Source organism: Microtus oregoni, unplaced genomic scaffold, assembly GCF_018167655.1.
Source record: "Microtus oregoni isolate MIOR12 unplaced genomic scaffold, Mior012 000005F_ref0000423, whole genome shotgun sequence".
NCBI classification, from domain to species: domain Eukaryota; kingdom Metazoa; phylum Chordata; class Mammalia; order Rodentia; family Cricetidae; genus Microtus; species Microtus oregoni.
This window is the reverse complement of record NW_024543064.1, coordinates 41,609,215-41,629,759: the sequence shown is the minus strand read 5'-3', so window position 1 is coordinate 41,629,759 and position 20,545 is coordinate 41,609,215. Positions and strand designations below refer to the sequence as shown.

General features: G+C 43.9%; 2 protein-coding genes across 7 annotated transcripts in view; both read left to right on the top strand.

Moving 5' to 3' along the window:
• The window catches only part of Yipf1 (Yip1 domain family member 1), a 30,960-nt gene extending 28,155 nt beyond the window's left edge, over positions 1 to 2,805 (top strand). For all 3 annotated transcript variants that reach the window (XM_041652184.1, XM_041652186.1, XM_041652185.1), the window contains one exon: positions 2,577 to 2,805. The gene's annotated coding sequence lies outside the window, so the exon portion shown is untranslated. The remainder of the gene's footprint in view (positions 1 to 2,576) is intronic.
• Positions 2,806 to 5,758: 2,953 nt separating this feature from the next.
• Ndc1 (NDC1 transmembrane nucleoporin) overlaps positions 5,759 to 20,545 on the top strand; it is a 52,302-nt gene continuing 37,515 nt past the window's right edge. For 2 of the 4 annotated variants that reach the window (XM_041652596.1, XM_041652595.1), the window contains exons 1-7: positions 5,759 to 5,993; positions 6,901 to 7,021; positions 10,382 to 10,483; positions 13,002 to 13,176; positions 13,874 to 14,012; positions 16,922 to 17,030; positions 17,932 to 17,983. In XM_041652596.1, the coding sequence (XP_041508530.1) occupies positions 5,937 to 5,993; positions 6,901 to 7,021; positions 10,382 to 10,483; positions 13,002 to 13,176; positions 13,874 to 14,012; positions 16,922 to 17,030; positions 17,932 to 17,983 (755 nt within the window). In that variant the 5' untranslated portion in view covers positions 5,759 to 5,936. Of the gene's footprint in view, positions 5,994 to 6,900; positions 7,022 to 10,381; positions 10,484 to 11,544; positions 11,666 to 13,001; positions 13,177 to 13,873; positions 14,013 to 16,921; positions 17,031 to 17,931; positions 17,984 to 20,545 lie in introns of those variants that run through there. The other 2 variants (XM_041652594.1, XM_041652597.1) reach the window with 2 other exon arrangements.

Genomic DNA, 20,545 nt, shown 5'->3' with positions numbered 1-20,545 from the left:
CCATTGTTGAGGCTGTTTTCCATTCTTTACCTGATGCAAACCCATGATGTATGCCTTAAGTATACTATTGTCAATCCGTATGGTAACTATTGAGACTTAAGTTTTTGAGGAAATATAAAAAGAAGTTCTAGTGTTTTCTTGTCACTCTTAAGTGGTTGGTGTGGGGCCTCCTTCCTTTGCAGGAACACACTGTGGCTTGTTTGCATCAGGACCTAATCACTCACCCAGCTTATCCTGCAGATGGACTCTTCTGATGTTAATGAAGAAGGGCCTTGGCAGGGCAGGTCCCTTCCTTAGGCCAGAGTTCTCAGGGCTAGGACAGAATCTTGGTTGACTTGGACCCTGTAGTGCTTGACCTGGGTCTTGGCTGACTTGAACAGCGCGGGCAACCAGTGCATGTAGGGAGGGTGAGCCAGCCTTTGCGAGATGAAGGCATTTAGGGATGATGGTTTCTCCGCTGAGCTCAGGGCTTCACTACTGTTCATATACTCGATAAGGCCATTCTGTGGGACTTAGAAAGACAGTCTCTGCCTCCGAGATCCTCAGTCTGATGGCGTGATCCAACCTAACAGGTCACACCGCGTGGTTAGGTAGGTTGTCAGCTGAGCCCTGAAAGACTCAGGCTTTACAGGCAGGTCTTGTTTGAACTGTGTCACCTTCGGGACACAGTTCTCTCTTCTGGAGTAGTCACCATCCCATGGCTTGGGGAAGGTGACGATCCAGGTTGTTCAGTGCGACACAGCGATACCCCAGAGGCACACATCTCTGAACGACAAACTCTGAGTCCAGCTAGAGAGAGACAGAAAGAACGCAGGCAACCATTGCCTAGCCCCAGTGCTGTACCCCTCCAGAGAGTCGGTGCAGGGTCCACAGAGCTGGCTCCCCTGGGCTGTGCACAGATCTGTAAGCTGGGGGAGCTCCATTTAGGTGTCAGGTCTCCAAATGAGGTAGTGATGAACGGCTTCTTTGCAGCCTCCCTGGCAGAGCATCCGTCGCTTTGCCAATAAGAGGGGCTGTTCAGAGGCCCGGGCACTGTGGATTTACGAGCTGGCAATGTCTTCTACTGTAAGCTCCGGGCTCCTAGCTTTCACGGAAGAAAAATGGCTTCAAATCTCAACAATAACCTTCCCTATATAAATCTGTGTATGAGGACAGCTTAGCGTGGAATGGGGTTCTTGTGAGAACATTAACCTCTTCTCTCCCCGGAGCACCGGATCCTAGGGGAGCCTCTAATTACTGGTAAGCAGGGAAGCTGCCCCTGAATAAGTCACTAAAGGAGCTAACTGCAGCCGTCCTTTCTTGTGCACCAGCTTATTACCTGAGCGTCGCTGCTGTTTCTCCTGTGTCAAGGCCCTGGGAAAGTCCAGAAACTACCTGGGAAGGTCTGCCTGCTTGTGGGATTGCCTGGAAGGCCCCCGTGGGCTGAGGCACCCTCCCCCAGGCGGTGTTCTGTGTATGTGTTCCAAGGAGAGCAGCCAGCAGTCACGGTGCAGTGTGACGAGGGCTTTAATAATAGATGAACAGAGGGTTTCCGGCCAGGCCTTTGTAACTATAATCCTTCTGGTCGGACAGCTGGGGTCATAAGTTGCATCCTCACACCACCAGTGCCCACTTCTTTCTCTTTTTGAACATGCCTGTATGCGTTCATGTATGTATGTATACATGTATGAATTCATGCGTGTGTGTGTGTGTGTGTGTGTGTGTGGGGTGTGTGAGTGTGTGTGTGTGTGAGAGAGATGGTACCTGTGTGGGAAGCCAGAGGACATCCCGAGGGAGCTGTTCCTCTCCTACCATGTGGGTTCTGGGAAACGAACTGATCAAGGCAACAAGTTCCTTTATCCTCTGAGCCATCTTGCTGTCCCCGGAGTGCTTATTTCAGAGGTTAAAGGTACAAACCATTTCCCAGGTTTCTACACATTAGTTCTTTTATTATGAAATCAGCTTTGACATTATGCTGCAAGCCACCCCCCCCATCTCCCTCTCACCCCACCATTTAAAAAAATAGTTAGGTGTGTCTTTAATCCAAGCAGTTGAGGGGCAGAAAGATGCAGGCAGATCTCTGAGTTCAAGGCCAGCCTGGTCTACGTAGCAGATTCCGGGCCAGTCAGGGCTATGTAGTGAGACTCTCTCTTGAAAATAAATTATAGTATTTTAATTAATTCCTTGAGAGTTTTATACATTTGATCCTATTTTCTCCACTTCTCCTGACCCATCTCAGGTTAATTCTTCGTGAATCCCCCTTGAGATCCTCTAGCCTGCAGGTTTCCCCCCATCACACACAGGAGCCTGTCCTTTCCCTACCAGACATGGCAGCAGTGCTCCACCCAGAAAAATCTCTGTTCAGACCTTGGACTATCGCTTTCTCAATTGTCCCCTTTGTTCCCTTTCTTGGAGGTAGATTGAGGACCTGGGATGCTAACTGGGTCATAGTCAGCTCCCAGTGCCAAGCTCAGGGCCTAACTTCGGGATCTTCGGGGTGGGAGTGGCAGGCAGCCCTGTGACTGAAGTTGAAGAGCCATTTCTGCTGCCTATCTCCTGGGATCTTGATCTTGAACCTCACTTTTTTTTTCTTCCAGTTCTCATGTTTGGTGGTGTGTGGCTCTTCTGGACACAACATCCACCGTCAGAAGCCAGGATGGACAACGTCAGCAGGGAACTCTGGTTGTGTTGAAGCCTTGTAACCTGTTTAACGAGAATTAAGTGTGTTGGCCTGGGGGTAACAGTCACATGCTAGAGCTGTGTCTAGCGACTAGCGTGTGTGAGGCCCTGAAAGTCTAACCCCGGAAATAAAATGCAGTGGTGTTCGACCTGTGTCCGTCAGCTCTTCTTTCCCACGTTCTGATCCTCGCTGTGACGAAAGTATGCTGTGTCTGGGAATGAAAGGTGGCGGAGTGTGTAGGCAGGAGGAGTGCTCAGGTAGGGATCACTGAGTCTAGGAGCTAGAGGCCCGTCTGGACAACATAGTAAGGCCTCAGCCTTCAGTCTCTCTCCTAACCCCATAACAATTTATAGAGTGGTACACCTCATGTCTGGGGGACATCCTCACAGAAATTAGCATTTAGACATAGTCTAGTAAGATGAAGGAATTTGTTTTGTTTTGTTTGAGACAGCACCTTGCTGTGTAACCCAGGCTAGCCTTAAACCTGTGATCCTCTTACTTCGGCCTCCCAAGTCCTATGATTGCACATGTGTCCCTTGTGCCCAGTTGGAAGCATGGGATTTGAGACTAAATCCACTTTAAGCAGAATCATAAAGGGATTTGAAGCCCCCCATAAGCAGAAGCACCATAAAAACAGAGAACAAATGCTTGGGGGAGCCGTGAGGGGTCTGCGAGCAGGTAAGTTGTAGTTTCTTTTAAAAACGTTTTGAATATTCTATGTGTAGTCTTCTCTGTATTATGTCTGTGTACAGTGTGTATGTCTGATGCTCTCAGCCGTCCGAGGGTGTCAGGTTCCCTGGAACTGGAGTTACGCAGTTGTGAGCCCCCAAGTGGGTGTTGGGAATTGAACCCAGGTCGTCTGGAAGAGTATCAGTGCTCTTAACCACTGAAGCATCTCTTAGGCGGCCCCCAGTTTCAGTTCCTCAGACCTCTACTTCCCGTCTTGGTCCAGTGCCCAAGCACAACATGTAAACTGAATGTTAGTAACCAGCTCTTCCAGGCGCATTGGTCGAATGCCCACGAGGGCAGACGGTGACCAAAGGTGAAGCTTGTGTACCAGACGGAAGCACCCAGCACAGCGCCTGGCTCTGCTCCTGGCTTAGTAAGTGCTGGTGGGTTAAATGAAACAAAGGGCACACAAAATGAGGGGAATTTGAGTTAGTGAGAAGCTGTGTGTGCATGTGTGTGTGTGTGTAGCACAAATTCTAATTGGCCTTAATATTAAAAATCCGGAGTCAGATATCAAGGTAAATGCTGAAAGATCAGAGGAGTAAAGGAACCAACCACAAGAGCAACATTTTAGCACTACCAAATTCTCAGACCAAAGTGGGCAAGATGCTGTCTCCACAATTCCTCAGACTGTATGGTCTCTCTATAAAACTTCAGACTGAATCCTGAGCTCCTGTCTCTTTCTGTGTTATATTCCTCTCTCTGCCCAGCCATATCACTCCTGTCTCCACCTCCCTAGTGCTGGGATTAAAGGTGTGTGCCACCACTGCCTGGCCTCTATGGCTAACTAGTGTGGCTAGCTCCATGTTCTGATCTTCAGGCAAGCTTTATTTGTTAAAGCACAAAAACAATATCATGCGTGTGTGTAGGCCAGAGGTCAAGGTCAGCTTCATGTGTTGTTCCTCAGGCTCCTTCCACATTGCTTCTCTCTCTGGCCTGGAGCTCACAGAGTGGGCTAGGCTCACTGGCCAGGAAGCCCCAGAGATCACCCCATCTCCACATGCCGACCACTGGGATTATGAATTCCTACCTGTGCTCAGCTTTTTCACCTGAGTTTGGGATTGTCTTTTGTCTTCACAGTTGCATGGCAAGCGCTTTGCTGTCCATGGCAATCTCCTCTTCATGGAAGCCGTTGTTTCATGTACTCCTACGAGTCTCACGCTCACTGTCTAAGGGGTCGAACTTTGTATTCTCCTGCCTCAGTTTCTTGAGTGCTGGGATTGCAGGCATGTGCCACCGTGCTATGATTTTGGGGTGCTGTTGATCAAACCTAGGGCTTGGTACACGTTAGGAAAGCAGTCTACTAACTCAGCCACACCCCCTTCAGTGGTTATCTTTTTATAGCATAATATTTACATCTTCACCCCATGACAGGATGTTGTGTTGTGTTTTTATCCTTGTTTTACACCTGAAGAAATAGAGGCTCAAGAGAATCAAGTCACCGTTATAGCTCGAGTTAAATACAAAACACACTTTTCTTAGCAATAAAATCCATTAAAAAAGATTTCAGGGGCTGGAGAGATAGCTCAGTGGTTAAGAACATTGACTGTTCTTCCAGAGGACCTGAGTTCAATTCCCAGCAACTACATGGTGGCTCACAGCCATCTGTAATGAGATCTGACGCCCTCTTCTGGTCTGTAGGCATACATGGAAGCAGAATGTTGTATACATAATAAATAAATAAAATCTTTAAAAAAATTTCAGTGAATTACTGAGTATTAAAAAAAGGGCTGCAGAATCCTTTGCTTTCACTTTTTAGAAAGGTGGCATTCTGAAAAAAAAAGATTGAAAAAAAATCACATTTCAGTTATTTCTGAATGTGTAATATCCTTACTCACTCCCAGGACTAGTATAGCTTTATTTAAAAAAAAGAAAGAAAGAAAAAGGAAAGAGAAAGGAAGGCAGAGAGATGGCTCAGAGGTTAAGAGCGTTGACTGCTCTTCCAGAGTTCCTGAGTTCAATTCCCAGCAACCACATGGTGACTCACAACCATCTGTAATGAGATCTTATGCCCTCTTCTGGAACGCAGGCAGAACATTGTATACAATAATAAACAAATAAATCTTAAAAAAAAAAAAGAAAGAAAGAAAAAGAAAAGAATAAGAAGAAAAAGAAAAAGGACTACAGTTCCCAGCATGCTTCACGTTACATCTCGAGCCTATACTTTGGAACTCCAAGTTCCAGAATGCAACGCTCCTCCCTTTGCGTTGCAGGGGTTGTGGAGACTACAGTTCCCAGAATGCAGCATCGCCGTCCCTTGCTTTTGGCGCCCCGATGGACCCTGCTTCGTAAGGACGTTTTGAACTCCAGAGTACGGTTCCTCGAGTCACAACCCCCCGGGGGACATGTGACTAAAAGACAGTTCTGGCCGGTCGAGCCTATTCAGAAGACTCCGCGGAGAGATGGTCTGGCGGCTGTGGAGGGCTCTGCTCAGGCAGTGTTTCGGGCAGCCCCAGCTGGGTCCTCACGGGGCCTTCCTGTCTTTGAACACTGGTGGCGGGCGTGCACTCAGTCCCCGGCACGCTTGAGAGCAGGGGCCGCCATCTCCATGGCCACGGCTCCGAGTGGGCCCTGCGTCGGCGGGGCGCGGGACATCCTTTGGCGGGTGAGTTAGCGCGCGGCGACGCTCACTGCCTCCCTGTGGCTGGGCGGGCAGGCAGGCTCTGGCCGTGTGGCGCGCCTGGCTGGAAGTGGCCTGTCTTCGGGATTGGGCGCAAGGCTGTGGGGGTGTCTTCAGTGGAAGTTAGGTTTGGGGTGTTGATCTGGAGTCCGAAGTGGAAGTTGGTCAGCGCGGGTGGGATGAGTCGAATGGGAATTTGGACAGGGTAGGAAAGATGTATTACAAAATGTTAGTGATTCGAGCTGCTGCATAATAAATGCCTTGATTCCCGGGGTTGCGAAATGGGAGTTTGTGCCCTGTGCAATAACAATGTGGTGTGGCCTTAGCTGACGGTGGGGCTGGGAAGAACCCAACCGAGCATATATTCTTGGTTTAAGACTGTCCCTGCATCGATTCTGTGTATGGGCGGAAAGAGAATAGTATTATTCTTTTCCAATAGTGTTTCTTCTTTTTTTAAAATCTGGAATGAACTGCAATCCGATAGTGTTTCTACCTGGATGTACTGTAATCTTTCCCAGGCTAAAAATAAAAGGATATTTGGGTCTGTTTGTTAACCACTTGTATCACCAGTCACACTAAATCCTGTAGAATTTATTCCCGTGTTTTCTTTTTCCGTGGACATGTGTGTGTTAGTGAGCACGTGTGTGCACCCAGAAAACCAGAAAAAAAAAAAAAGATGATTTCACCCTCACCTTAAATGCACTTGGTGTTACACTTGACTCTGTCGCTGACAGTCCACGGTTCGCTAGTGGTATATGACATTACAGAGAGTGAACTATGATTTGGATATAAATAGTAGTGGTTAATGTTAGTAGCCTATATGAAAAGGCAGGCTTTGCATAGCTAATTAATGTAACGGACTTCATGATTGAGGAGTTCTGTTCAATTGTAGGTTTTGGGTTGGAGGATAGTTAGAAGTATCATTTGGTCGGTGTTGCTTCTGCCCGTCTGTACCACAGCCTTTATAATCTTCAGCAGCGTTGATGTGTTCCATCCTATACAGTGGCTGTCAGGTAAGCGGGGAACTCTGGTTACTGCCTATATATTGTTGATCCATCAAGACCTTCACTTTTAGATAAGGTAAAGGCACACCCTGCATAAGATAAACTGCATTTTGTTATATAAAAATCAGTAAGTGTGTCAGATTTTGTGTGATGACCGAACAAAGCTCAGTAGGAGACTACATAAATAGCTAGGTATGGTAGTATACACCTGTAGGCCCAGTGTCACTGGGGAGGCAGAGGCAGGATGATATAAATTCACTGGGACATATAGTGAGAAAAAGAAAAAGACTACACACAAATAAAGACTTGTCCGTTGTCTTTTCCTTTAAAAAGATGTATTTTTCTTCTAAATGTCCCAGTGAATTTATATCATCCTGCCTCTGCCTCCCCAGTGACACTGGGCCTACAGGTGTATACTACCATACCTAGCTATTTATGTAGTCTCAGAAATCTTTAATAAATAAATTAAAATAAAAAAAGATGTATTTTTATTTTTTATGTATATAAGTATTTTACCTGCACTTATCTGTGTTCATCACATGTACGCCTGGTGCCTATGGATCTTCTGAAGCTGGAGTAGCAGATGGTTGTGAGCCACCATGTGGGTTCTGGGAACTGAACCCAGGTCCTTTGGCAGAACAGCAAGTGCTCTTAACTGCTGAGCTTTCTCCAGCCCCATTCCCCCTTCCTTATTTTTTGTTTGTCTTTTCTTTTGACAGATTCATTGATTTTTTTTTTTTTTACCTTTTAGAGAAAGAGTACTTCCCTGTCATCTTTTTAAAATTGTAGATAGAAACTGTGACTTATAGTCTTAAAAAAATGTCCGAACAAACTAGTTAGTGGCACATTCTTTGTTTGTTTGTTTTGTTTTGTTGAGACGAGATTTCTCTGTGTAGCTATAGCTTTGGAGTCTGTCCTGGAACTAGCTCTTGTAGACCAGGCTGGCCTCAAACTCACAGAGATCCAGCTGCCTCTGCCTCCTGAGTGATGGGCTTAAAGGTGTGTGCCACCACCGCCTGGCTTAGTGGCACATTCTTATAACCCAATTCTTAGAGGGCTGTAGCAGGAGGCACTGAGTTCCAGGTCAGTCTGGGATTCATATGGAGGAACTATTTCAGAAGCAGTGAGTGACAAAACAGAAGCTATATAAATATTGAAGGAGCCGGGCGGTGGTGGCGCACGCCTTTAATCCCAGCACTCGGGAGGCAGAGGCAGGCGGATCTCTGTGAGTTCGAGACCAGCCTGGTCTACAAGAGCTAGTTCCAGGACAGGCTCCAAAACCACAGAGAAACCCTGTCTCGAAAAACCAAAAAAAAAAAAATAAATATTGAAGGAATACTGCCTTCTTACTGTGGTCAACAAAGATAGAGGGGCCAAAATAAAGAATGAGACGTAGGGGGAAAGGTAGAAGCAGGCTGAAATGTTTGTTGGGGTCTTTGGATATAAAATGAAATTAGGACATTCAGGAGCCGGAAAGATGGCTGAGAGGATAAAGTGCTTGCTGCTCAAGCGTGAGGACCTGAATTTAGATGCCCAGCACACACATAAAGCCAGGTGTGTGTCATGCATCATAACCCCAGCGTTGTGGTGGAGCTCACTGGCCAGCCTAGCCAGCTGCGGAGCTCTGGGTTCAGTGAGAGAGGTTTAGGTCAAAACATAGGATGGAAGGCAGCAGAGGAAGAGACCTGGTATCACCCTCTGGCCTTCAGGTGTGCACACAGGAGCAAGCATGCCCACACAAAAATAAGTTAAAGCAATCAGTGAGTTTATTGAAATGTAGTTATTGACTTATATCAGTCGTAGCCATTACTGTGTGCCAGACCCTAAATACCTTACGTTTGTTATCTCTTTCCTATATTGCTGCTTAATGAGGTGGTGTTGTATGTGCTTTGTGAATTCAAAACTAAGGTTCAGGCTAACGTGATCTGTTCAATATCCAGCTAGCAAATGACTGAAGTCTCTGACTTCAAATTTGTTTTCTTGCTGTGTGAAATAATAGACAGTTTTCAAAAATATTTAATTTGGGCAGTGTTAGCACACACTTTTAATCCCAGCACTCAGGAGGCAGAGGCAGGCAGATCTCTGCATTCGAGGCCAGCCTGGTCTACAAAGTGAGTTCTAGGACAGCCGGAGCTGTTACGTAGAGAAACCTTGCCTTGAAAAACAAAACAAAACAAAAAAGTTAAAAGACATAAATATTGTCAGACTAGGTTTTGAAATCTTGAAAATATTCTCTAATATTAAGAAACACAAATTCACAAATTACTTTGAGAATTTTTTTTCCAGAATATGTTCCTTTCTTTTTCTTCTCTTCTAAGAAACTGCCAGCCATCAAGGAGTTAGAATTTTGTGTTGTTTGGCCTTTGGAAGTATTGCTATTAATCGGTAGAGCCATGCTTTTGTTGATGTGTGTCAGCCTTTGCTAAGGCACACCGGACTGACGAAACTAACCCGTGAGCTAGTGGATGGCAGCTGATTAATTGTGGAGGCCTAAGAAATGCTGCAGTTAATCTTGGTCTCTGAATTCTACTTTGAAAAGTAATTGCTTTCATTATTAAGTGAGTCTGCTCAGCAAACATGTCCCATGTCTCTTTCTTTTGTTCATTATTTTTAGACAGTAACATGCATAGTTTGAACTTGGAGGCACGTTGGTTGCTGGGTTACTCTGAAATGCAAGTGTTTTGGTTTTCACGGGGACATCGCTGGTCTTTGTTATTTAGCCCTTTAGATTACTTTTAAATTACACTGTTCCCATGTTACTTTGACTTTAGCTGTAGGCACTAATTGCATTTACTAAGTAGAGTTTAAAAATTCTGTTTATGTTTTGAAAATAAACTTGGTATGTTGCTGTGTAGTTCTTCGTGGTGAGATGTTTGCATATGGTTGTATTTTCTCTGTTACTGACATCTGTGTTATTTAAAAGAAATTCTAATACTATTTTTTTCCAGTACCCAGAACAAAGTCTAAATAACTCCCTTTGGAGTTTTTGTGTCCTATTGGACATGTCAGCAGTGTACAAATAAATGCTTAAAAAAAAAAACAAAAAAAAAAAAAGGCAGACTTTTAATGTTAAGACTACAGTTGGGGATTCTTCTGAGATGGCTCAGTGGTGAAGGGTGCTTGCTGTGTAATCATGGGGACCAGGGTGGTATCTCATAGGTGCCTGTAACCCCAGCTCTGAGGGATTCATGCTCTCTGTCCTGTGCTGTGTGCACAGGTACACAAGTATCACAGGTACACATACATTCACACAGACTTCGGCACACACAAAGTTAAAAGCGCTGGTTGTACTTTGAGCTCTTGTATTGCCGTGCACTGACAGAACTGTAAGACCTAATGGGCTGCACTAATTCATTTCTTGTCTTCTAGATTCGTTCAATGACTTATGTAGTTCCCGTGTCATCTTCTACCTCCTGCTGCTGTCAGTGGTAATTATAATAATAAGTATTTTAAATGTGGAGTTCTATACAGGTAGGTTTCTGAATTTTAATATTTTTAAAAGTTTGAACATCAGGGGTATGGCATGTGCTTGCAGTCCTAGCGCTAAGGAGGTTTGAAGGAGGGTCACTACAAGTTTGAGGCCAGTTGTAGCCATGTGCTGGGTTAGACAGTTGTCTAGGTTAGATGCCAAGACATTGTCTCAAAACAAAACAAAAATAATTTATTCTACCCAGGGCAGAATTTTAACAATGTGTTCCTAGTCATGTCCTATTATTTCTTCAGTGTGACACTTACTATTATCTTGGTGTTTCTCTTTTGAAGATACATTTAGGGCTTTTATGAGAGACATTGTGTGAGTCTGCTTACAGAAGTTGGGTATAGACACTTCACTGGGCAGTCATAAAGACAGAGCGGAGTAGTGGCACCAGGGGCCGCAGGCCATAGGTCATTGGCCACTGGGTAAGGTTTGTTGGGAGGATGAAAGGGTCAGGAGGTGGTGCTGGACTGCTTGCCAGCAGAGTGAGTGTCCTCATGTCTCAAAACTGGGTATTTATAATCGATTTTACTTTTAACCACATTGAAAAAATGGACGTAACCCCTTTAATAGTTCACAGTTAGTCTTAAAGCTCTGAGTTAGCAAATGAATTATGAAATAATTCCTTATGGGGTACAGAACCAAATCAGGGCTGAACTCAAATTTATAATCCTCCTGTCTCAGCCTCCTGGATACTAGGATTACAAGCTTATGTCACTGGCTTTGTGAGGTTCTTCCACCCCCCACCCCCACCAAATAACAAAGTCTGTAGTTTTATAATATTTAATTTAAAAAAAAAATGGGCTTTGCCTTGGTAGAATCCTGGATTCCAGGGCATTTTTTACTCAGTTTATTCCTTTCTTACCTTTTTAGACTCCTGAATTTGTCACTTAAGGTTATTCAGATTATTTATTTATTTGTTTGTTTTCCATGACATCTTTCCTCTCCTTTTAGCTTTTAGTATTAAAAAGAAAGTTCTATATTTAAAAAAAGCAGTATGTAAAATTTGAAGTCCTGACTGGATGTTGCACCATACTGTTTTTCTTTGCTTTCGTAGTGTTTCTTGCTGACTGGGTCTCTGTCCATTCTAATCCTGTTCAGAGCTCCCTGACAGATGGGCCGTGTTCTCACACTCTCTCCTATGCTCCTGGGTCATCTTCTGTATGTAGGTGGGCCAGGTGAGGGCGCTCAAGTTAGTATTTTTATTTTATTTATTTTTTGGTGTTTTTTGACACCAGGATTCTCTGTGTAGCCCTGGCTGTCCTGGAACTTGCTCTGTACACTAGGCTGGCTATAAACTCAGAGATCTGCCTGCCTGTGCTGGGTCAAAGGTGTGCACCATGTTTTCAAGGCCTCACTGGTTGTGTTGGCGTGTGCTGTAGGAGTAGGCTTATGCTTGTACTGTGTGTTAAGCATCATGTGCTCCCAGCTTGCTCCAGAGGGTCTGTGAAGTGTATGTGCTCACAGGTACACTGGGCAGGTATGACAGAGTCTAGGGGGCCATCTTTGACCCAGTGTGGGAGCGGCCTAGAGGAGCCAATGGCTGGACCAGACTTTGAAGGAGGAGTTGTATTAAACAGATGACGAAGAAGAAAAATGATTTTCTAGGGAGAAGATGGAACTTGAAAGAATGTTGAGTGTCATGGCAGGGTTTGTCACAGTAGGAAGTTGTTCATATAGTTGGCTCTGGGCAGTTTTAGTGGGGAGAGGAGATGATGGCAGCTCCCTTCCATTACACTTCGTTCTTGAGCACACAGCATCTGCAGCACCTCTTTTCTTTGTGTCTGTGTCAGGCAGCCTAGACATTCCCACAGTTGTCCTCCAGGGCACTTCAGAGAACTTCTTGAAATATCCATATAGAAGCTCGTCAGCAGGCTTAGTGGGGAAAGGAGAGGGCTGGCTCTAACCTCTACATAGACCCCTTGCAAATAAATAATTTGTAATAACTATAAGCATTTGATATTCATTATTGTGATTTTTGTCTTTGTGGCTTATTTTTCAGAGATGAACTCTATAGTGAGTTTCAAATGCTGAAATAAAGGCAGTTTGGAGCTATCTTTAAATTATTTTATAGCACTTAGGAAAATGTCAGAATTAGCATTATATTAGTTACTTGGGAATAGTAATTTAAAGAAGTGAAAAGGCCATATGTATGGGTGCACATCAGTAATCAGGAGACAGGCAAGGGTGGATATCAGTAGTTCAGATACATCCTCCACTCTATAGGTGGTGTGAGGCCAGTCTGGGCTACACGAGACCCCCATCTATACAACAACAAAAACAAGAAAAATGGAAAATGTTAATTATGTCCCTTTAAGTCCTCATCTCTAGATTCCCTGGTTTTTCTTGTATGTGTGCCTCTTTTTATTTCAATTTTTTAAAAGCTAGAGTTGTTAGCATAAGAGCTTCCTGTACTGGATTTTCATTGGGTGGGTGTTCTCAGTGAGAGGGAAGTGAAGCTCCTCCAGCTTCAGGTTGCGGTTACAAAGCCACAGTGCTGTGCTTTCTCTACAGTTGTGCCCACCATCCCCAGCTCCCGACTGGCCCTGATAGGGAGGATCCTTCACCCTCAGCAGCTCATGCACTCCTTCATCCATGCTGCCATGGGAATGGTGGTGGCGTGGTGTGCGGCCATCATCTCCAAGGGCCAGTACAGTTTTCTCGTGGTTCCCTGTACTGTGACTGAGAGGTATAGTAAGTGTTTTTTCTTCTTTCTAGGAACCGTGTTTGCTTACCAAGTCAAAGGAGCCCTGTGGAGATCAGTAGTATAACGCTCTGCCTTCTAGGCTCTCACAGAAGTTCCTGTTTCTGTGGATGAAGTGTTAGTGATAGTTTATGTTTTGGGAAATTAGCGAATTTTAAAGACATTCGTATGTGGAAGGGGCTGTGAGGTGCTGTGGGGTCTCTGGGAGTGATTCAGGGACAGTGTCAGCTGCTTGAGCGTTGCGAATGATAGCCATGGATGCAGATAGAGATATAATGGGAGAAGGTCCAGTGTGGTGCTCCCTGATTTCATATCTTCCCGGGAACTTTAAGGACACCGTCCAGAGGCCCAGAAAGGGATGCCCAGTTAGAGCCATGAGAAGCCCAGAGCTCCAACACCTCCACTAGGTGCATGCAGATGAAGTCAACTTGCCTTGGAAGCAAAATGACTGTTGTGCACATTCTTACCTCAGATTTCCAAGGAAACAATAATAGTCAGGATCTCGTGCGTCAAGGGAAAATGCTTTGCTAATCTTTTGCTTCTGTTTACCTAAAGTGAGTCATTTTGTTAGAATTGAGGCATTTCTTAAGTGATTAACTTGGAATCTTGCCTTCTGGCAAGTAGCCTTAAAACAATAATGTGTTTTTGACTGTTGAATTAATTGCTTAACTTTTCCCCTCAGCTTAGATAGCCCTGCTGCCCAAACCTGCATGAATGAACATCACCTGTTTTTCCTCCTGGCTGGAGCATTCATGGGCTATAGCTACAGTCTTCTGTATTTCATTAACAACATGAATTATCTCCCGTTTCCCATTATACAGGTAAGATATAATTTGAGCATTTCCTTACCTATTGTACTAATATGTCTATACATATTGCCAACTTTATCTGATTAAGTCAAGATTTGATCAGTAAAACTGGAATTTGTCAATAAAACTCTGTGCGTAAAACTGCCTGACTGCGAGTTCAGATCCCATGAGAGTGCAGTAGCATAGGTGTCTGATCCCAGTTTGCTTGGAGGACTCCCGAAGCTCAGAGGTCAGCTACCCTGGGGTGCAGGGTGAGCAGTACAGCACACAGAGGTGGTCCTCTGACTCCACAAATACCTGTTCCCACCCAAATTTGTCTGTCTTCTCTCTGTCTGTCTCTGTCTCTCTCTCTCTCTCTCTCTCTCTCACACACACACACACACACACACACACACACACACACACACACACTCTTTAGCGCCAAAATCTTCAAAAGGCAGTTTGGAAGACCTTTGTGTCTGTGAGACTTCGGTGTGTTTTGAGAGTTCCAGCCACCCTTTCCTGCTGCCACTCTGAGCATGCTGCTCCTGCTCTTGCCTTTCCTGGTAGTGGTAACGCTTGCTGTGGTCCAGCAGGCTAGAGGAGGATGACAACATTCATGTGAAGGGCATGGGGTATCCATCTGCTTAGGGATGTGCAAGTGATTTAAGACCCTTTTAGAATAAGACATGGATGTGTAAATACAACTCTTTCATCTGGTTTGAGTGGTGTAGTAAGGTGTAGTTTCAGTTAGGGTGTGAGTGTTGCACAAATGCATACATGTGTATGCTTGCTCACTTGCATGTGTTGAGGCTAGAGATTGAAGATGGATGTCTTCCTCAATTGATTTTGACTTTAGATTTCAAGACAAGATCCCCTACTTAATCCAGAATTTATTTTCTGGCAGAGTAGCTGCCCCTGAGCTCCAGGGACCCTCCTGTCTTGGCCTGTGTAATGCTAAGCCCATAGGCATACACTGCCACTTCTGACTCTAGATGATGAGTGTGGGGGATCTGAACCCAGGCCCTTAGGCTTGGATGACACACAAGTGACTCACTAAGCCATTTTTCCTGCTCATTCACTAAGTTTTTTAAAAAATTTAATCTGAAGCAGGTGAGGTACTCGGCAGGCAAAAGTACTTGGAGCACAAATCTTATGATCTGCACTGACTCTGGATCCCACAGTGGACCATCTTGCAAAAGTCATCTTCTAACCTCCAAATGTGCGTTTTGACACATGGCTGCTTGCAGACAGATGAACAGACTGACAGACACATACACAGAGGTTTTAAAAAACAAAAGCCACACCTATAGGAATACAGCCTGGAGCTGAGGCATGTGTTTCCGCTATTTCTGCTTGTGTTTTTATGCACTTCATTTTGGGCCTGGCTGTGAGGCCTGGGCACTGGAATTAGCTTTCGACCCAGTCTCTTCCCACTGGCTCCCTCACTGGTGGAAAAGAAGTGAGGTGTAAAGCAATCATGTGCTAAAGTGAATTTCGTCCTTGAGAACCGCGTACGAGGGTTCTCTCAGCTAACGTGTCACACGCCTGTTGCATCGGTGATCAGGAACTGCTGAGAACACATCTGTGAGAAGATCTGTCCCTCAGAGGATCTGATCCTTACCTTCCTGAGGTTGTGTGTGAAAAAGAGCTTCCTTTTTAGGAACTCTGTACGTTCGTGAAGATGGATTTTAAAAGTAGGGGTGCACCCAGAACATCTTGAAAATTCCATACAGGAACACTCTGTTGTACATGACCGTAAGTCCAAATACAGCAAATTCAGAGAAAGAGAAAAAAATTAAGTGTCAGAGAAAACTCTTCTGATCGTCTTGCTGGACCTCCAGGTGACGTCGACCGTCTACTTCACCTCACAGATGTGCAGTGCACACAGGAGCTAATAGTTGACAATGCTGAAAATGATTGTTTCTACCATATAATGCTAAATTTTAGGACTTTTTGTAATTTCTTTTGATCAAAAGTTTATTCTGAAATAATAAACTCTCACTTCACAGTAACTTTGTAAGAATATATATATATTTAGACAGGGTTTCACTGCATAGCCCAGGCTAGTCCTGAGCTCTGGCTCTTCCTGCTTCAGCTCCCCAAGTGCTAGTGACAGGCATGTACTACTACCATACCTAGCTTTAAAATCTTAATATTTAGCCAAAATGTATATTTGGGACATCTTTTACAGCTACAAATGTATAGCTGTCTGCCTGGGTGGGCACCGTTTTTTGAGGGTGGCAGGACAGTGGGGTCAGAGAGGCGAAGATAGGGTGATAACAGTTGAAATGATGGATCTGGGTGACTGGAGCTGTCTTCCTCCTGAAAGGCTGAGGCGAAGGAGCACGCTGGCTTAGGCTTTCCACTGTCTGAGAACATTGCACATGCACAGTGGTCTTGTCTTGTGCGTGTTGAGTTGGTGATCAGAGCAGGGTGAGCTGATAGGAAACGAGAGAAGACAGGCCCATTCCTTTTCCGCTCCGCCTCTAAAGAGTGGTGAGATACTTTAGCTGTTTCCTTGATATTGTCAGTGTTTTTACTTCTGATCTTAGTTATGGAGTATAAAAATTAACTATTTAAACACTAGAATAGTTTGTCTTATTGCACAATTATTGTGGGTTTTTAAGTTCTAAATTACATTTTTATTTCTGTGTGTGTGTGTGTGTACAACTTGTACCATATGGGTCTCCTGTGGCCTAAAATGCAGATCATCAGGCTTGGCAGGAGGCGGCTTTATTCACTGAATTATCTCATGGGCTCCCAGTTATAGTTTGTTTTGTTGAGGTTTAACTCTTTCTGGTGGTAGTACAGGCATGCTCCTGTACCGTCTAGCTGCAACCCTCACTCTTAATGATTGTGTTTCAGCTTCTGCCTCTGCTGGAGTGTCCATCCCAGAATGATACTGAATGTGTCCTTTACTTTTTTCTCGTTTTCCACAGCAGTATAAATTTTTGCGCTTCAGAAGATCGCTTCTCTTACTAATTAAACATAGCTGTGTGGAGTCCCTGTTTGTGGTCAGAAATTTCTGCATTGTGTATTATTTTTTTGGTAAGAATTTCTACCTTCTAATATAGTATATTATTATATATATAAAATGTCAGTTGCAAAGTTACTCTTTAATGAATTAATATTTTTTATAGTTGTGCTTGATCAATTAAGGGAATTTTAAGGAAATGTGATATATACATGTAAAATATTCGTTAAACAGAGAAATCTCTTATGTTGCAAAACAACATAAGCTGTTCACTATTGTGTTCATCTCAGAAAACCAGATGCTGCACAAGGCAGCCAGGATGGAACAGTGGTTCTGAAGGCTGAAAGCTGGGGAAAGGGGAGGGGCTGTTAAGGGCAAAGTGTTCAGGCGTGCATGCGGTGAGACAGTTCTAGAGATCTGTTGCACAGTGGTCAGTCAACAGCTCTGCTGCACAGCTAAAGATAGTAAACTTGGCAGGGTCAGAGGACCGCTTGCAAGAGTTGGTTGTCTCCTGTCGTGTGGGTTCTGGGGCCGAGCTCTTCCCTGCTGAGCCACTCACCAGCTCAGAAGCAACACAGCTACACAGTTTGCTCTGTGTGAGTGAGAGTCGGACGAGTGACTGCTCACCTGTGGATCTGAGATGGGGTGATGGAATTGGTCGCAGTTCATGGCATGCATCTGTTAGCCACATGTATCGTGTACTGAAGAGTTGGAAGTGCTACATATAGTTCGTCACAGTTGTCTTGCCTTTCTTTGTTTTTAATAACCATGGTGACTAAGACTTGAATATCTTACAGTTGTACAGTGGAAGGATTTCCAGTGTTTAGGAATTAATTCTCTTTAACTCTCCATCTCTAATCAGACAGCCTAACATTTTAACTGAGGTCTTGTGTATTTGAACCTCGTAGTCTAAAGCATGCTGAAGAGTTGTTACTCTGACTTCTCATGTTCCTGTCTTGGTGTTGTTCTCTGCAGGCCATATTCCCAAAGCTTGGATTAGCACCGCTATGGACCTTCACATAGATGAGTAAGCCAAGTCTAATTTTACATCTCTTTCCTTTTAAATTTTGCTACTTTCTAGATGCTTTGTTTAGGTTTTTCCTTTAATTTTTTCTTTAAATTGAAATAAGAAATGGCAGAAAAGATGTAGGTGCTTGGTGTAACAAGGTGCTGACTCATGCCCTGTCCTGTATGGAGGCTGGAAACTCCACACTACTGCTCACACCCCTTAGCAGCCACTGTGGGGTCAGGTGAAGGCTGAGCTTACCTTGCTGCTGTCCCCTTTCTGGCTTCCCCACCAGTCTCTCCTGAGCTAGATGTCTCAGCTCCTCATACTTAAGTTTGGGTGTTTAGTGCCATATATTGTGCCCCATTGGGCTTATCTGCTTCACTATAACCCCCTAAAGATGCTAGAAGTTACCTAATCTTTCCAATGTAGGCTTTAAGATTAAATCATTAATTTTCATAAAATTTCTGAGTCATGCACCCATATCAACACAGTGAGACTACTGCCCATCATATCTATAATTTATTAAAAAATAAATGCATTTTTTAGCCAGGCAGTGATGGCGCACACCTTTAATCCCAGCACTTCAGAGGCAGAGGCAGGCAGATCTCTGTGAGTTCCAGGCCAGCTTATTACACAGAGCAAGATTCATGAATTTACACATGCATACAGTTCTCATATTAAAAAAAGTGCATTTATTTTTCAATGCATGTGGTTCCCATAGTTTAAGGATATAATCCATAGCTTTAATCCCAGCACTCTGGAGCAGAGGCAAGCAGATCTCTATGAATTTGAGGCCAGTCTGGTCTACATAGTGAGTTTAAGGCCAGCCAAGGCTACATAGTGACATCTTGTCTCAAGATCCTAAAACCAAAAGAATACTCCTGTCCTTCTTTGTCCTAAGAAATAGCCATCCATTTTGTTGCTGCTGCTGTTAGGAATCTTTCATACTAAAGGAAAGTGGGCTTTCTGAGTTGTGTGGCCCATGTCTGTCTTTGTCATTTATTATATGTCATAAAATTTACTCTGTTCATCTTGTCTATGATTTATTTAAAAAATAAATGGATTTATTTTTTTAAATTGGGCAGTGGTGGTGCTTGCCTTTAATCCCAGTTTTTCAGAGCAGAGGCAGGTGAATCTCTGAGTTTGAGACCAGCCTGATATACAGAGCAAGTGTCAGGTCAGCCAGGGCTACACAGAGAAATCCTGTCTCAAAAAACCACAAATAAGTAAATAAATAAACAAATAAATGCAATTTTTTTCCTCATAGAATTTTTTTTTATTTTTATTTTTTAGAATTTTTTTTTTAACATTTATTTATTTACTTAATGTGAGTATGTGTGCCCATCAGAGGCATCTTCTGGGAGTTCTGTCCTTCCACAATGTTCTCCTTTTACCATGTGGGGTCTGGGGATGAAACTTGGGTGTCAGACTTGGTAGTGATGCCTTTACCCACTGAGCCCTACCACCGGCTCTCTCAGAACTTTTAATGATATAACGATGGTTTAATCGTCAAATAAATATGGAAAAAAGTTAGACACTAGTAATGTGTCATTCTTTCACTTTGCCTATGACACGACCGTAACTGAGCAAGGTGTCAGCTGACGGAGCGCCGGAGTGCACTGTTTTAGTTACCTCACGCATGCTTTGCCCACAGCCGAAGGGTTCATCTGTGGGTGGAGGGGCGTACCTGCGACCCCAGGTCTGTCGGGGCTGAGGCAGGAGGACCATGAGTTTGAGGTCAGACTGGGGTATACAGAGAGATCCTGTTTCAAATAAACAGACCATAAAGGGTTTACCGTGTCGTTGCTGGATAGAATCAGCTTCTCTGTGCGTCCTTTTGATTTTGGTTATTTCACTGTGAGACTTGTATCATATGTGGAATTCACTAGGTTCGAGTTTAGAGAGTTGGGATTTTGACATATCTCGAAACTTTAGAGGTACTGTACATTTCAATTTTTAAAAAATAATTTTTAAAATTTTTTATTTTTTTATAATTTATGTATGAGTGCTCTGCACACCAGAAGAGGGCATCAGATCCTATTGTAGATGGCTGTGAGCCACCATGTGGGTGCTGGAACCTAAACTCAGGACCTTCTCTAGAAGAGCAGCTAGTATTCTTAACCATTGAGCTATCTCTCCATCCCCAGATTTTAATTAGTTTTAAAGTTCCTAGGTAAAATTTAGTTTTGTCCTCTGCTTAGTTACTAGATGAGAAACCAAATGCACAGGCCATGTATTCGGTTAGCCTTCTGTGCAGCCTGAGTCAACTGGAAAGAGAAAAACAATATTTAATAGAAATTTAAGTTTTTGTTCTTTCACTCAAAAAAACTTATAATATGGTCAATTATTCTCCTAACATTCTTCTTTCGTGCAAGTCAGACCCTCCTCAGTCAGTATTTACTTGCTAAACATAATTCTGTCATGTATTGGCCTTCCGCACGAATACCAAGCACAGGGTGGTCAATCCTGTTGTAAGGTGATGACATCTTGTGAGCGCCTGAAGAGTCTGAATGAAGACATTAGACTCTGTTCTATGGATAAGGAAAATGAAGATGAACATATGGTTATAGGTGGCGGTTT